Here is a 16,340-nt window from a genome sequence, read left to right as displayed (position 1 = left end):
GCGCTTTCTCCAGGGTCCAGGCACCTAATTAGTGGAGCCATGCCTGCGCAGCTACACTAATTAGGTGGGTGGCCCTTCATTCTCTTGTGTGCAGCCGCCCAGGGACACACCTTAGAGGGAACTATCCGCAGACCACCTGAATGGAGCTTGCGGACCACTGATGGGCTGCAGATGACAGTTTGAGAACCTCTGATCTAAAGCAAACTTTGCTCTGTAGTTATGAAATGTGATTCTTAGTGACAAACGAGTTTCATGTGGCCCTACATTTCTTGATTAAATATGTTAATCCTCTCTTAGATATAAGGATTGTTAATATTTGCAACTGATGCTACACAATAAGTTTAAGAATACCTAAATCCTACTCTAACAGGTTGTAATACCTTTGGTGATAGAAGGGGAGAGGTACAGCAACAGCTCAGTGGCCTGCTAAACCCAGGGTTGTGAGCTCAATCCTTGAGGGGGGGCATTTAGGGATCTGGGGCAAGATCAGTACTTGGTCCTGCTAGTAAAGGCAGGGGGCTGGACTTGATGACCTTTCAGGGTCCCTTCCAGCTCTATGAGATAAAGCATGTTGCCTAATTTTGCATTAACATCAGTACACTGAAACAGATGAATTAATTCAAGCTGTCTTTATTCACAGCAGGTAAATTCGTCTGTTTCAAGTCAAGGTTACATAGAGAGATGGAAATCAAAATTAACTGTTGCAGAGAGAGGCGTGTTTAACAGACACGTGCACTGCAGTCAGCTGAAACAAAAATTATTATACACTTTTGATTATTGTTAATATTTTACATATTTAATTTTTTCTTTAATGAATATAAACTAGTTTGCTTATTTTGCTTTCATCTTTTCAGAGAATCATAAAGGTGTTAATATAACTAGCATATATTTAAATTATAATTTTTTCACTCAGTAATATTAGGCTTTGCAATTCTTCAATCATGAACCAGCGTACTTTTTTAAGTTATATTGTGAGTTAATGCTTAAGAGAAAAACTTGTTTGCACCACTTTTTTTTTTTTAAATAGGGTAATTTAGGACCTCTGATAACAGCAGATTTGAGTTTTCCTTCAGCATTTCCCAGATGGACTAGTGAAGAGTTGATAGCAGTTTATGTTTAATTTGAGGCAGGAACTCCCAAAGCATATTGCTGGTGGGATGCCAATTAGGTCTGTCTGCATCACTCTAATTGTTGTTACATCAGTGAGTTCTGTAACCCAAAGGAATTTAACAGCAACAGGACAAGACACTGTTGGCTGCAGCATACTAAAATGTTATACTGGAGAGGTAGACATCCATTTCTCTAAATGCCATTGGCCAATTTGTGCTGTAAACAGATTGGGTGTTTCCAAAAGGGGGGGGGGGGGATATGAAGTCGTATTCTCCACATCCACATTTGGATTTTCTTCAGGTAGCCATATCTTGTCAAAGAGACCAATTAGTAACACTCACTGATAGCCCACAAAGTTTAAATTTCACCCTAGGATCTGGGTTCAAATCCTATGCTGAAACACAAGTAAATATGGCTGTCACTAACACACAACACTGCACTGTCAATATCTAACTCAACATTTGTGAAGGGCCTGTCGAGGGAACCTCTGGATGAAAGCTAGGCTTAATTCACGAGAGAGAGACTCGAATTAAGGTGGAAAATTCATGAGGGTTAAATGAAATGAGCAATTTCTGTCTGGACTGAGCAGATGTGACTTCCTTTCTTCTGCATTCACAACCACTAGGGTAACCATATTCCTCAAAGGGAAAAACGGGACATGTGGGGTTTGTCCAAGGCCCCTTCCCCCCATCCCCTCCCCATGAGGCTCAGGTTCCTGGAACCCTGCCCCACCCCAGAAGAGGTTGTTGCTGTTCACTGCAATCCTGCTTGCCACACCCCTGAGAGCCCTGCCTCTTCCCCCTGCAAGGGGCTGGCATCTCCACTCGCACTCCCACACACATACGCAAATTCCTCTGCACCCCACCTTTTGACAAAAGTAGACATTTGTTCTGTTTGCTCTTGCCAATTGATCAAGTCGGCAGAGCAAACGGGACAAATACCCACTTCTGCCATAAAAGTCAGGACGGCCAGGACAGGGCTTAAAAAAGGGACTGTCCTGGCCAAAACTGGACATATGGTCACCCTAATAATCACTATTTATATTATGGGATTCTTCACTGCTGCAAGACTTCCAGATGACAATGCCAGCCTTCTTCACTGCTACAGATCTCACAATTATCCATGTTTATCTCACCTCCAGGTGACTTTATTGTAACATGCTCTATTTGGGGCTAGCACTGAAGACCTACTGAGAATTTTCAGATAGGGCAGAAGAATTCTGCCTGGCTGCTAAGCACAGCAAGCCAACATGAGCTCTGCATTGGCTTCCCATTCATTCTTGGGTGGAATCCAAGATGTCCATAGCTATCTATGGAGCCCTGAATTGCACAAGAGCTCTCTTCTAGTCTATTTCCTAGACTGCCTCTCACATGATACCCCATCATGGTAGCTACTACCAGCAAGGAATGGCCTTACATCTCCACAGTGGAACACCTAGGGGCAAACATCAGACCATTTTTGGTGTAGGGTCAAGCTCTAGGATTCATTTGTATTTGTAGTTTGCTGAAGCCATAGCCCAAGACTGCCGGTATAAAAGGATGTACTAATTTACCACTGTTATGCTCACACATGGAAAATAATTGTTCCAAAACTAAGATTACTCTGTGGTCCACACGTTTGTTTAGATAGTTAGGCATACACTCAAATCGTGGTCTCAACAGCCTTATAAATAGTAGCATACATGAACATTTGCTAAGAACTTTTCATATATTGAACTTGTTTACGACAAAATTTAATGCTAAAAAACTGCTGGATTGAAAGCCTCTATGGATAAAATGCGTAGAGCACAGGCAGCAGTGCAAACTTCCCCATATTACTCCAGCAGTGTACCTCAACCTTGTTTGTAAGTACCATCAAATCTTTAGCCTCTTTGCCAATATGCCAGATTGGAACTTTTGGGGGGGGGGAGGGGGGAAAGGGAAATACACCTCTGAACTAGGAAATAAACAAAGCAGTTAGTTAAATGACATTCTAGACAAAGCATTCGTCAAAGTTATACAGTACACAACATCACAAATGTGAGTTTATGAGGCCCAGGAAGTAGACAAAGTTAGTCCGACAAGTTTTGTTTCATTCCCTTCAAAGTGCTGGACCCTTTCTGTAACCATTACATTTTTGATGGCTGAGTTTTTCATTTTCTAACTTAGGGTTTGGTGGATTTTTTGTTTTGTTTTTTTTTCTGTTCACACTAACTTTGTTTCTTGGAAATATATTACCTATTTAGGAAGATACATGGGATTACCCATGAAACACACAGATGAATTAATATCTAAGGAAAAAAAAACATTTGAACTCAAAACATTCAGTATCAGTCAAATATATTCTCCAGCAGGCTACACATTATTTGGTAGAGAAAAAGATTAGTTCCTTTGTTATATGAGTAATCTGAAGGAGCGGATGGACTTTTATGAATGCAATACATGTAGATAGCAGTTATGGTCTATTATATCCACTGGCAAAAGAGAATTTAATCAAAAAAAAACTTTATGTAAGGGCCACAGAGTTCAATCCAGGTGTATTGCTTAGAGAATACTAAGATTTTCATACATAATTTAATGTATTTATATACACACACACACGGAGAATGCAGGATTTTCACATATTCTAAGACTAGGTGAGACTATTGTGATCTTGTAGTCTGACTTTCTGCATAACAGGCCATAGAACTTCCCCAAAATAATTACTGTTGGGGCTGGAGTATACATCTTTTAGAAAATCATCCAATTTTGTGTTTTAAATTACCAGTGATTGAGAATTTCATACTTTTTGGCTTTATGTATTTCTCCACAACTATAACATCTATAAAAGTAATTTTAATCTGAAAGGAAAAAAAATATAAAGTATATTGATAGCGCCCAAGATTTCATCAACAGTACAACCAATGCTTTTAAAATCACTTTGCTAGTCACTGCAGCAACACTCCAGATGGATGCATTCTTACTTTCTCTTTATTTCACAAAGGACAGTGTTTTCGAGTCTGCAATATTGTATCAAGCAACTATGTATTTTACTCCTATACAAGCCAGCAAGCCTATTTACCCTCCTTCATCTTGTCCTATTGTACTACTGCAAGGGAAAAGTAATCAGTTCAGAAATTATTTTGCCTGACAAGCTATGAAAAAAAAATATTTCAATGCAGAAAACTTCAGGGATTAGAGAACGCAGTGGTGTTGAGGGAAGATAAATTCACTTTGCCTATAACTCCAGACATTTTTAATGCTGTTATTATTCCCACCCTGAAGTCATTAAGAAACCCTGATCATTATTTTTTTTTACAAACTGCTGCTCTTCCTCAAACACTAGTGTTCTTTGCATACCAAAGAGGATAATGGTCATTATCACATAATGCATTCCTAATGAAACAGAACAAACTCAGCAAAGCACTCAAATGGAGCCAAGTGGCTGAGTTAGGAACTGGACTCACTGTTCCCATAAACCAGACAAGAGAAGGTTAGATCACCTGGAGAAGGGAGAGTTGGTGGCAACAGAGATCCAGCTGCACCATGCATGGTACCAAAACCCAGGGGCACAGAAACCAGAGTGATGTCAACAGCAACAGTGAGCTATTTTCCAGCACTATTACCAAACGAAAGATTGCAGGCACGAAGGAGGAGGATTGCTGCTGAACTGACAAGCAGAAAGGACAAAGCAAAACTACGGTATTTCTCCTTTTAAATGACATCAGGACTGTTTTGCACCACATGCTATGTTTTGTGCGACAGTCTAAAACCCATCAGGAGTGAGGTTCTATGGCAATGGTCTAGTACATTCTTGAAACGAACGCTTGGCTAAAATTGGTTAATGTAATTAAATCAATGACCTCATAAGTATTTGTATTATCATAGCATCTAGGACCCCCCGCCTCGCCCAGTCATTAGGGTTGCCAGGCAGCCGGTTTTCATCCAGTTAGCAGCTCAGTGGGGCTAAGGTAGGCTCCCTGCCTGCCCTGACTCCATGCGGCTCTTGAAAGTGGCCAGCATGTCCAGCTACTAGGTGCAGGGGCAGCCACGGGGGCGCTCTGTGCTGCTCCCGCAGGGAACTGGGAACCATGGCCAATGGGAGTTGTGGGGGCAGCACCTGCAGCCATGGGCAGAGCGCAGAGACCCCTGACGCCTCTGTCTAGGAGCCGGACATGCCAGCCGCTTCCAGGAGCCGCCTAAGGTAAGTGCTGCCCAGCCGGAGCCTGCACCCCAAACTGCCTCCCGCACCCCACACCGCCTCCCGGAGCTCTAACCTTGCAAACACTGGCATGTGCATGTGGCACTTTCTTCCTGTTTGCCTTTGAGTACACTGCAAGTTGTTTAAACCCTGAATAGTTGAGGACGTGGCCTTGAGAGCCATCTCTTATTCTATATCCACCTAGGTGGATTTCACTGTTAAAACACCCCAGAAACATTGGTGGAGCCCTCCCAGGCTGTGTGTAACTTATTTCCCACCAGCCCACAGAGTTTCCTCACCTGTTCCTAACCGCAAGTTCAGCTCCACCACTGGTAGAAACAATGGGAAGTCTTAGGAAATAATTGTTCTCCAACTCTACCAGCTGTGAAAGGCTTTACGAAACTTACTGTTTAACTTTGAAAATATGAATCTGGATGCAACAGGGATATATGCTGTAGGAGTTTGTAAAAATACACCATAATACATGAACATCAGTATTAATTAAGACCAGGGCCGGCTCCAGGGGTTTTGCCGCCCCAAGCAGCCCCCCCAAAAAAAAAAGCCGCAATCACATTCAGCGGAAGGTCCTTCGCTGCGAGCAGGAGTGAGGGACCCTCCGCCGAATTGCCGCGGAAAACCTGAAAGTGCCACCCCGCTCCGGAGTGGCCGCCCAAAACACCTGCTTGATAAGCTGGTGCCTGGAACCGGCCCTGATTAAGACAACCCATTTGTTGTTCTTTTTAAGATACCCTACAACACTATTCATATCAGAAATCTTCATTCCACACTGCCCTCTACTGGGAAGTTAGTCAAACTGATTTCCCCCCCTTCCCATCTTAAATTCAATACAAAAATATTCTGGAGTACTGAAGAAACTTGATGCCATCATCTTTATATTTATAGCTGGATTATTTTTAAAACACACAGACTGGAAATAAACTAAATTGTTTCTATCTATCAATCTTTCAAAGCAATCTTTCAATAATACCATTTGCAGCATCAGCAATTATGTTTAAATCAAACAGCTATTGTATCAGAGTTGAATGAGTAATGAGTCAGGGAATTGAGGGTTTTTTACTGCATGTTGTCTCTCAAAGGTATTAAACTGACCAAATTTCTTCTACTTTGCTTTCCCCAAGACAGTGACCTATTTTCATTTTTCTCCTTTGAAAAAATACACCTAATCAGGTCTATATCTTCCATAGAGAATTTTTAAAGTACAGTGGATTTACTCTGTCATCCCAAGGATTTCCTTTTCAAGTGTATCACATTTGCAAATAAAAGGGCATTCCCTCACCTGTGAGTCAGCCTTGCAAACTCAGCCTTGGTTACAAGAATCAAAAGGAGTTCTTTCCATTTCAGGTATCACCAGCAGCAAGCAAGGTTCTATAGGCCAGATTAAAGTTTTCAATTACACTTGGTATACCCCATGGCCTTATTTGAGTTTGCACTGCTATAACTGTATAAAATGGAAGAGAATTCAGCTCTCCCAGCCCGGCAAGGCTAATACGGCTAAGTGCTACGTAAACTTTTTGTCACTTAAGGAAGTAAATAAGACTCTGGATATACACAACAAATCTGTTTAATAAAAAGATGTTCAATTGCAGATGGTTACATTTCATAGGATGTCAGCATCTTAAGAGAAAATAAGCAAAGATATTTAAAGAGAACAGCAAAGCCAATAAACATATTAATTAATAACAGATGCCCTTGGTGTACAAAGTCTCTTGAATTTTTCCAATTAACTTTGTATCATCCATTTTTCTCACACACACCTTCAAAAGTTTGCCAGACAAGATTCAGTCAAGTCTTACAAACAAGTTCATATAAAGAGAAATTCTGATCTACCTTCCCACCGATTACACACAGCAATTTCCCTTTTACCATGAAGGGACTTTGGGAAAACACTACAATTAAAGTAACAATAAAACAATTTTATTCAAGATACTAAAACTGATGGGCAAGCTCCACACACTGCCCCCCTCCCCCACTGTAAGAGTCCTCATTTTTTATTAGCTTGTTTTTTTCCCCCAATCTAATACATACAGGAGCAAAGTATTTCACAACAGGAGCCCAGGGCACTCCTACAATTTACAACAGTTTAAGCATCTTTATTAGATTAGTACATAGCTATTTGTCTCTTCAGTAAAATCAAGTAGGCTACGCTCAAATCAAACAACCAAACAAACTCCATTAGGTCCTCTCACTCCCTTCCCGGGATCAGAATTTCAGGTGGATTATTCTTCCTAGATCCCAGGGAAGCAGGACTAATACATTATCCAGAAATGTATCTTCACAGCAGCAACTCCTTTCAACATCTGCAGGCCCTAAGGGATCTGGCAGCTTCCCTACACTCTTCATATTAGTTTTCATGCTGTACAAAGATAAATTCTTGCTACAAAACATTAGAAAGGTGGTTTGCTCATTCAGCATAAGAGCACCATACTGTGTGTCAGTATCACATACAAAATGTCACAGAAGGCAAATTTTACTAGAAAAAAGCCCACATCTTTCATTAATGTAAATCTTCCTCAAGCTCCCTGTCTTGGTGGTGGAACCACTGGATACAGAACTGACACGGACATGGCCTTCAGAGGCCAAAGGTATGACGGCAACTCTGTGCCTGGCATGGCAGACGCTTTGCCTTTCACCATGAAGATTCTACAATGAGTTCTCCTCACACTCAGCTCCACATTTCTGACATCAAGACATGTTTGCCACGCTTCTTCCACTTGAATAGGAAAAGCCTCTGTTGCAGCCTCTGTTCTCCTCCATTAACTGACAAAAGATCATTCAACAGGTTCTCACTATGAGTTTGGAGACAAGATTTCACTCAAGAGAGCACACCACCACCTCTTATATTATTGTCCTAGTTAGCATAAAGAGATCCCCTAGGTTTTGCACATATCAGAACACAGTGCCCAAAAGGAAAATGAATTAGCTTTCACAACAACATGTGTACTCTAACAATGTGCGTCACCAGTGTGAATCAGTGGGTTCATCACTATGAGACATCTGTCACCAACAGACTGAGAGGAATCAGTTTATTTACAAGAGTGAGAAAATAAGGACAACAGTTTTCAAGTTCCCTTTCTTATCAATTTAACTCCACAAACTTTCTAGTTTTTACTATACAACTGATTTTCAGTGACAGATTAAAGTTTATAGTATGTGATCTAATGAATAACTACTTCATGGATGGACTGCATGGCCTAAGACAAGGGTTCTCAACCTTTTTCTTTCTGAGGCCCCCAAACATGCTATAAAAGTGACATAGTCCACCTGTGCCACAATAACTGGTTTTCTGCATCCAAAAGCCAGGGCCTGTGTTAAGGGGTAGCAAGCAGGGCAGTTGCCCAGTGCCCCATGCCACAGGGAGCACCATGAAGCTAAGTTGCTCAGGCTTTTTCTTCAGCCCCAGGTGGCGGGGCTCAGGGCCTCATGCTTCACCACCATGCAGTGGGAATTCAGCTTTCTGCCCTGAGCCCTGGCAAGTCTAACACTGGCCCTGCTTGGCGGACCCCCTGAAACCTGCTCGCCCCCCCCCCAGGGGCCCCTAGGCTCCTGGTTGAGAAACCACTTGCTTAAGAGGTCTTTGCCATCTCTAGATTTTATGATTCATAAGTGCTCTAATCTAAATAAATAAATAAATAAAAATCCTGCTTCATGGAGGTTTTTCCCCCCCAAGGAATTTCACAACTGAGGGATCTAAATCTGGATCATTGCCTTTTTCTTAAATGGATTTTTAAAATTCTTTGATAGAAACTATGTCTTCCAACAGTTCCAGCTTTTCTGTTGACAGTGACTTGCAATTAAAAAAAAAAAAAAGATTTAACTACTGGAGTTCTATGTGCTGAGTACACCAAACAGGACAAAAGCAGTATTATTCATCACGAAGGAGATAAAAATAAAAATAATAAAAAGATCATCAATAGCAGTAGAGCGGACTGGTTAAGCACAGTAGCTGGAGTAGATCTGAAAATTCCAAGAGAATATCAACTATTAAGAAGATCAGTTCTCTGATTACCTGAATGATTACGACGATCACCAATTCTGTAAGCCAATTTATATGCAGGGTAGGAGTTACTCTGTGGCCAATATGTTGCTATTTTGAACCCACTCAAGCCTGTGGCTCTTTAATAAATTATTATAGGTGAGACTGGCAGTACAGCCTAATATTAAGACTGCCCAACGCATCACACTAAAAGGATGCTTTTAAAACTTTGCCAGAGTTTAACCATTTGGACTGATTTTCCGTGCCTGCTGTCTGTCTCATGCTGAATTGTTTTGGAAAATTTCAGTCAAAACGGTTCAGCCGTTTCAGAGGAGACATGGGGATGGGGAACAGGGAAGTGTTTTTCTATCCTTTGGAGTAAGAACTTGAAATTTGGCAGGGGTGGCCTTTGTGCCAGGGATATGCTTTTTTTTTTTTTTAAACCATCCCCATTAAAGACTATCCATATTTGACATTTTAAAAAAAGTTGTGAGTTTACACATGCTTATCATAGACTCCACTCCTGGGATGAGCAGGACTTTTCCCACTTTCAGCTCTGGGCTGCTGTAGGCCCTGCTGGTGCCAAGTCTGGTCACCTAAAGTGAGAGCATGGGAACCTGTCTCCCCAGTGCTCTCAAATGATCTCCCCTGCTCCTGACTGGAATGCAGAAGGGAAAAGAGCTGGACTAAGGGGTGGGGAATGGAACAATGGGACTGGATGGATACAGAAGACGAACTCGTTGAGCAAGGAAACTAAGGCTACATCTACACTACAGACAGGATCAAGTATCAGAGGGGTAGCCATGTTAGTCTGGATCTGTAAAAGCAGCAAAGAGTCCTGTGGCACCTTATAGACTAACAGATGTATTGGAGCATGAGCTTTCGTGGGTGAATACCCATTTCGTCGACGCTCTGAGATCGAGCCACCGGCGGTTGATTTAGCAGGTCTAGTGAAGACCCGCCAAATAGACAGCAGATTGCTCTCCAGTCGACCCCTGTACTCTACCCCCAACAAGAAGAGTAAGGTAAATCAATGGAGAATTTCTCCTGTCGACCCTCCACAGCGTAGACCCTGCGGCAACTTGACCTAAGGTACGTCGACTTCAGCTACATTATTCGCGTAGCTGGAGTTACATATCATAGGTCGACTTACCTCGGTAGCGTAGACATAGCCTGAGCCAGGGAGGGAAACGAGGCCGGGGAGTGGAGGGGGTGGAGGAGAAGAGAGACCGAGATCTGCATCCATCCACTCAGGGGCAGGAACTACTTATCTTAAGATAGATAAGAAACCTGAGGAGTGAAGCCTCGGACTGGCTAGGTGAGGAGAATGGGAGCTGGAATGGGGAAGACACAGGACTGGGACATGGACAGGTTAGAGTCAAGTTTGGGGAGCTAGAAGAAGAATCTGTGCCTACTAGAGCATACTCCCCACCAGAGCATGGAATGGAGCCCAAGAATCCCAAGTCTCATCACTACTCTACAGTCCGCAAATATCTGTGAAATCCACTGGCAGTGTTCCATCCCCCTTGGGTGTTGGTCCACACAGAGGATGACAACCTACTACTGCTGTCAGTTATTCCGTTACTTCATGTGGCAGAAATCTGTTTAGTTGGTCTCAAGTTTCCAACCCTGCCGATGACCTATGTGGGTGTCAATATCCTGCCACATGATGGCATTTGTTTTTTCAGTGTGCCTTAAAAAATTAAAACAAAAACAAAAAAGCCCCCCTCCACACAACCCAGGAAGTTACACACAGAACTATATTAAAAGAACATTAGGATTGCAAAGTTAAGCACTCAAAAGTTAACTTTAATTCTGGCAGTTCCTACCTATGAAACCTTAATTCAGGCACCTTCTGAATATGCATTATGATTAAGGCTACGATTTAGTCACAGAGGTCGCGGAAGTCACAGAATACATGACTTCCAGTGACCTCCATGACTTCAGCCTGCAGTGGTCAGGAGCTGGGGGGAACCCCTGGCCACCGCAGGCAGCGGCGGACCCCCGCAGCTCCTGGCCCCTGTGCAACTGCCACGCTTCAGACAGTGTGGGGACCCACAGATCTCCATTTTGTCAGGTATATTTTTAGTAAAAGTCATGGACAAAAAAGAAAAATTCACGAAGTCGTGACCTGTCCATGACTTTTACTAAAAATATCCATGACAAAATCTTAGCCTTAATTATGACAGTGTCTTTAACTACTTAATCACGTGTAATTTTTTCCACAAAAACCCTGCCTCATTCCATGTACCACAGGATGCTGCTCACTAAATGAGCAGCTATTCAATGTTTTGTTTTATCTTTGTTATTCAGTGTGTGGCCTTCTGCTTATTTGCTTCACATTATTCAAATCCCACCCTGAAGACAACTATTAATTTCCTTGCAGGCTTTTCTTAAGTACTCATTACTATAGCACCTGAGTGCTGCACAAACATTAATCAATCTTCACATGGCAGCTATGAGATGAAGGGTATTATTATCCCCATTTTATAGATGGGAATTGAGACACTGAGACCAAGGTCAAAAGTATTAACTAATTGTGTACCCAACTTAAGACATCTAGGACCTGATTTCTCAGAGTATTTAACATTATATATTACATACACTTAATATTCAAATCACAGATTTCGTTGACTTCACTTGCAGCTGTGAGTGCTCAGCACCTCTGCAAGTCAGACCTCCTGGTCTCATGTCAGGCTCCAGACGATGAGGCAGTCACAATTAGTGATCACCTGTAAAAATCGTGACTTACATGAGCTGTCCAGCATCACACAGGAATTTCGCGGCACGGGAAGGATAAAATCCAATTCTCCAGGAGAGCATTCATCTGCTTTATACCTGAAACCCTCCCTTCTTTTCCTGAACATTCTCTGCCTCATTCACAATGCACCTTCCAACTTCCACAACAAATGAGCCAGGGGGCCTACAGACAACAGTCTCCTTCACTACACTACCCTGCTTCATGCCCAGAGCTTGTCCAGACTTTGTGCTGAATGATGCAGGATCCCAAGGGGAAAAAAAATAGTATGTGATCATGAAATTAAAGTCTGTATCATAATGCTGATGCGCAGAACGTCCGAATTAAAATTGTATAAGTAGTTTTAATTCTGGCACTTCGTAACTTTTGTGCCTTTGACTTTGCAACCTTAATAATGGTCTCAACATAGATTTTTTTGTTTGTAATAAATATTACAGTTTGGCTTAATCAAAGAGGCTGAACATGCATAAAGACAAAAACTGTGCAATTTACCTCAGCTCCACCCATCCATTTTGGCTCATCAGGAAATTCGGCACATAAAACATCTTTTGACTGGTCAGTCCCAAGGATGTGGTAAAACAGCTTCTGATGCACATTAGTGGAGGTCTCAGTGCCTGGTATAATTCAGAAGGGAATTATTTCATTTTCAAAGACAATTTTTATTAACACCATAAACTTTTTGCAAGCTTCTCTGCCTCTGTACATACACTTGTGGTGAAAGGAGTTATTCAAGGATTGCAGCCTGATACGGGTCAGCAGCCATTTTTATTTTCACTACACAAGTAAAAAGGGTGTGTATTTGGGGGAGAAGCAGGTATGACAAATATTGCTAATTTCAGGACTCGTTTCACGCTCCATTTTCCGGAAGCCATCAGCAACTGCAAATATTATTCAAGGAGTCCAAAATATCTGAATAGGTTTTGGCATCATGTAACATGAGATGCCATTTACAGTCATCCCTTTTAGTAAATATATAGTAACTAAGTAAGATAACATTGGTATCGCTAGGATATTATCAGTTAGTGTTCATATAATAATACTTGCTGAAAGTCAAGAAGTGATATTTTAAAGCTTTGCATGAAGTGCTAGATAAAGTTTGAGATAGGAAAACAGGACTCTATGCCATCAGATTTTGTTTAATCAAATCAAGGTAAAAAAGAATATTGGCCCAATAATTTTTGGGCATGTAACATTTAGGCTGCATTTCCTGTTTTTTTTCTCATTAACCATTTGTTTGTTTTAAATGTTCAGGAGTGACAGACAGATGCAGTTTAGTCAGTAATTCAATCCTTACCAAATACTTCTAGATTTACACTACAGCACTGCTATGTGATTTTTTAACTTCTGAACTTAGAGCATTATTTCAATGCAAAAAGGACAAGGCCAGGTACCAAATTTGGAAGTTTGTCCAAATTATAGTTCCAGAGCAGTTGAATGTGTAAAAATAAGAGAAAGACTTGCTCCCAGCATGTTTAACAAAAAGTGCTTGGTACAAGATCTTCAAAAATCTCACCGTGGAAAGAAGGATGAGTAAACTGTTTACACAAAAAAAGACAAGAAAGGAGAGACAGGAAAAAAAAAACATACTTATAAAGGAAAATAATGTATATGGACTTAGGCCCTGATCATTCAAAGACTTACACACCTTTACCATGATGATCAGGGAATGCATATGTACGTTAAGTCTTTTCAGGAATGGAGAGTGCATTGTACAGTACTTGTAGAAGTAGCAATCTCAAAGGGGAGTGAGTATCAAGCAGTCAATCAATATTCTACACATTTCTCAACTACCTAAGGAAATTGCCTGGGGCAATTTGCCATGGATGTGGTTAAACAGTGCTCAAGTAAAACAATTTTCTAGCCACTATTACATCCATCTCTTGAAAAAAGGGGTTACTTTTCTCCACTGATTCAAGATATACTTACCATCACTTTTCCCATCTTGTTTTGGATAGCAGTTGTAGAACATGCCTTTTCCATCATGGGTCCAAGCCATGCAACTGAATTTAACCCTTTCCAGCATATCTGGAAGCTCTTCAGGACCGTCCACTTTCATAAACTTGATAGTTACCCAGTCTGAGCCACTGGAACTCAGACCGTAAGCAAAGTATTCACCATCTTCACTGAATGCATAACCTATAGATAAAGCCAAACAAATGCCTGGGTCACTATTTGGCTGCACAACTTTCTACCACTTGCCACAGACAGACAGAAACATGGCACCAGTTTAAAGTTGAAAAGCATTTAAAAAAAAAACTTTCACTTTTGAACAAACGTTTAGAGCACACTTTTTTTTGTTTTTTGTTTTAAACCACTTTAGTAGGTTGTGGCTCCCTCCGCCAGCAACTAGTAGTAAATGCACTGGCAGCACCAGCGATCTTTGGTTGCTGGCCATCTCTCATCTATTGCACATCTTTAGGTTAGAAGCATCTTACCATCTTCCAACATGAAGTGGTGACACAAGTTATTTATACACATATATAGTAACTAGAAGGAGTGCTGTCTAGTGGTTATCTCAAAAGACAGAGAGGCAGGACTCTTAATTTCTACTCCCAGAGCTGCCACCAATGGAACTATTTAGTGTTTCTGTCACTTCCAATCCATTGCTTAGAGTAAACCGTGGCTGAAGTGAGGAGGTATTGCACTTTACTGGTGGGCTCTGCAGTGTTCAAGTCGCTCCCTCCTAAAAACCTGTCTGTAATTAAATTGGGAAGGGACACACACATCTTTAAACACTTTTTTTTCCAAATGCAGCTTTCAAAATTCACACAGTTTGACCTTATAATAAATCTATAATTTATTAGAGTCCCTCCACACAGCTCTGTGTAGCTCAAAAGCTCGTCTCTTTCACCAACCGAACTTGTTTCGATAAAAAAAAAGATACTTCAGTATTCTGGGTGAAGTAGTATTAGCTAACGACCAGAAAAGGTCAACATAATTAGCAGGATCACCCACTTACCCCCAGAAGATCTCATCAGCACTGGTTGGTAATTCGTTCTGGGGATATGAAGGGATCTTTCGTACAATCAACTGTTCCCAAACACATGGTATTCACTTTTCTGGAGTCCCTGGAGATTCCAGAAGTTCACAGCTCACTGATTGAGAGTTTTGCTTAGCATACCATCCTTTTTACACAAAGAAAGACTGGTACGTGACAAATGCTGAGGACACTCTACTAACAACTATCTGAACTATGAGCCTTTTCCTCAATTGCCTGTGGATACTGAGGGAGGAGGGGGAGGAAGGCTTATAATTAATTAATTTAAAGGACAAACATCCTCAAAGAAAGTGATTGCCATTCCAGAGAGAGTCATTTCAAGTTAGACTCTGCAAAGCAATAGAAAATAGAGAAATATACTGGAAAAATTGTGCATCATCAGATGGACGGATTATATGACCTAACAGAATTAGTTGGAAAAGACCCGAGATTTATGTAGGTCTATCTGAATCATGGGAGGAAAACAAGATTCTGCAACATCTTTCAGGAGGGCCTTAGATGGATGTTGGCCCAGACATTGAGGGGCAAATTCAGTCTGGTTATAAACAAGCTCAACTCTACTGAAGAGAATGGATTACACCAGGCCTGAATTTGGCCTGGTGTTTCCCCTAGCAATATAATTACACATTAAATTAAGCTTTATTTATTTATTTTTTTAAAAGCCTTCCTTCACCCCTGTGCACACACACACCACCCCTCTACCTACCTTTATAGCTCAATGAGGCTATGTCTTCAATAGGAAAAAAGGTGTTAACTCCCTTGAGGCAAGAACATAAGAGCTGCCATGCTGAGCCAGACTATCGTCAACTTTGCGCAGTATCCTGTCTCCCAACAGAGCTTCGGGGGAGTATACAGAACAGGGCAATTATGGAATGATCCATCAGTCTTCCACTCCCTGCTAGTCAAAGGCTGAGCATGGTTTGGATCATTCACCATCTTGGCTAATAGTCACTGATGGACTTATCCTCCATGAATGTATCTAGGTCTTTTTTGAAACTAGTTATACTTTTGGCCATCATATGTTATGACAATGAGTTCCACCGGTTAGTTGTGCTTTGTGAGAGAAGGACATTCTCGTTTGAATTAAACCTGCTGCCTCTTAATTTAATCAGGTAACTCCTGGTTTTTGTATTGTATGAAAAGGTAAACAGGGTGAACAACAAAGTGTTATTTACTTTTTCCACACTGCTTACAATTTTATAGACCTGTATCATATCCCCCCTTAGTTGTCTCTTTTCTAAGCTGAACTGTCCTAATCTTTTTAGTCCCTCCTCATGTGGAATCTTTCCTTACCTGTGATCATCTTTCTTGCCTTTTGCTGT

The 16,340-nt window shown here is 41.3% G+C and overlaps 1 protein-coding gene across 1 annotated transcript in view; it reads right to left on the bottom strand.

Moving 5' to 3' along the window:
* The window catches only part of LOC120401286 (prolyl endopeptidase), a 163,701-nt gene that overhangs the window by 120,950 nt on the left and 26,411 nt on the right, over nt 1-16,340 (bottom strand). The window contains exons 5-6 of the mRNA XM_039531029.1: nt 13,947-14,156; nt 12,513-12,634 (exon numbers count right to left, since the gene is read on the bottom strand). Coding sequence (XP_039386963.1) covers nt 12,513-12,634; nt 13,947-14,156 — 332 coding nt within the window. The remainder of the gene's footprint in view (nt 1-12,512; nt 12,635-13,946; nt 14,157-16,340) is intronic.

Source organism: Mauremys reevesii, linkage group 3 (genome assembly GCF_016161935.1).
Source record: "Mauremys reevesii isolate NIE-2019 linkage group 3, ASM1616193v1, whole genome shotgun sequence".
NCBI lineage: Eukaryota > Metazoa > Chordata > Testudines > Geoemydidae > Mauremys > Mauremys reevesii.
The sequence above is the reverse complement of the archived record's forward strand: the minus strand, read 5'-3'. Positions and strand labels throughout refer to the sequence as shown.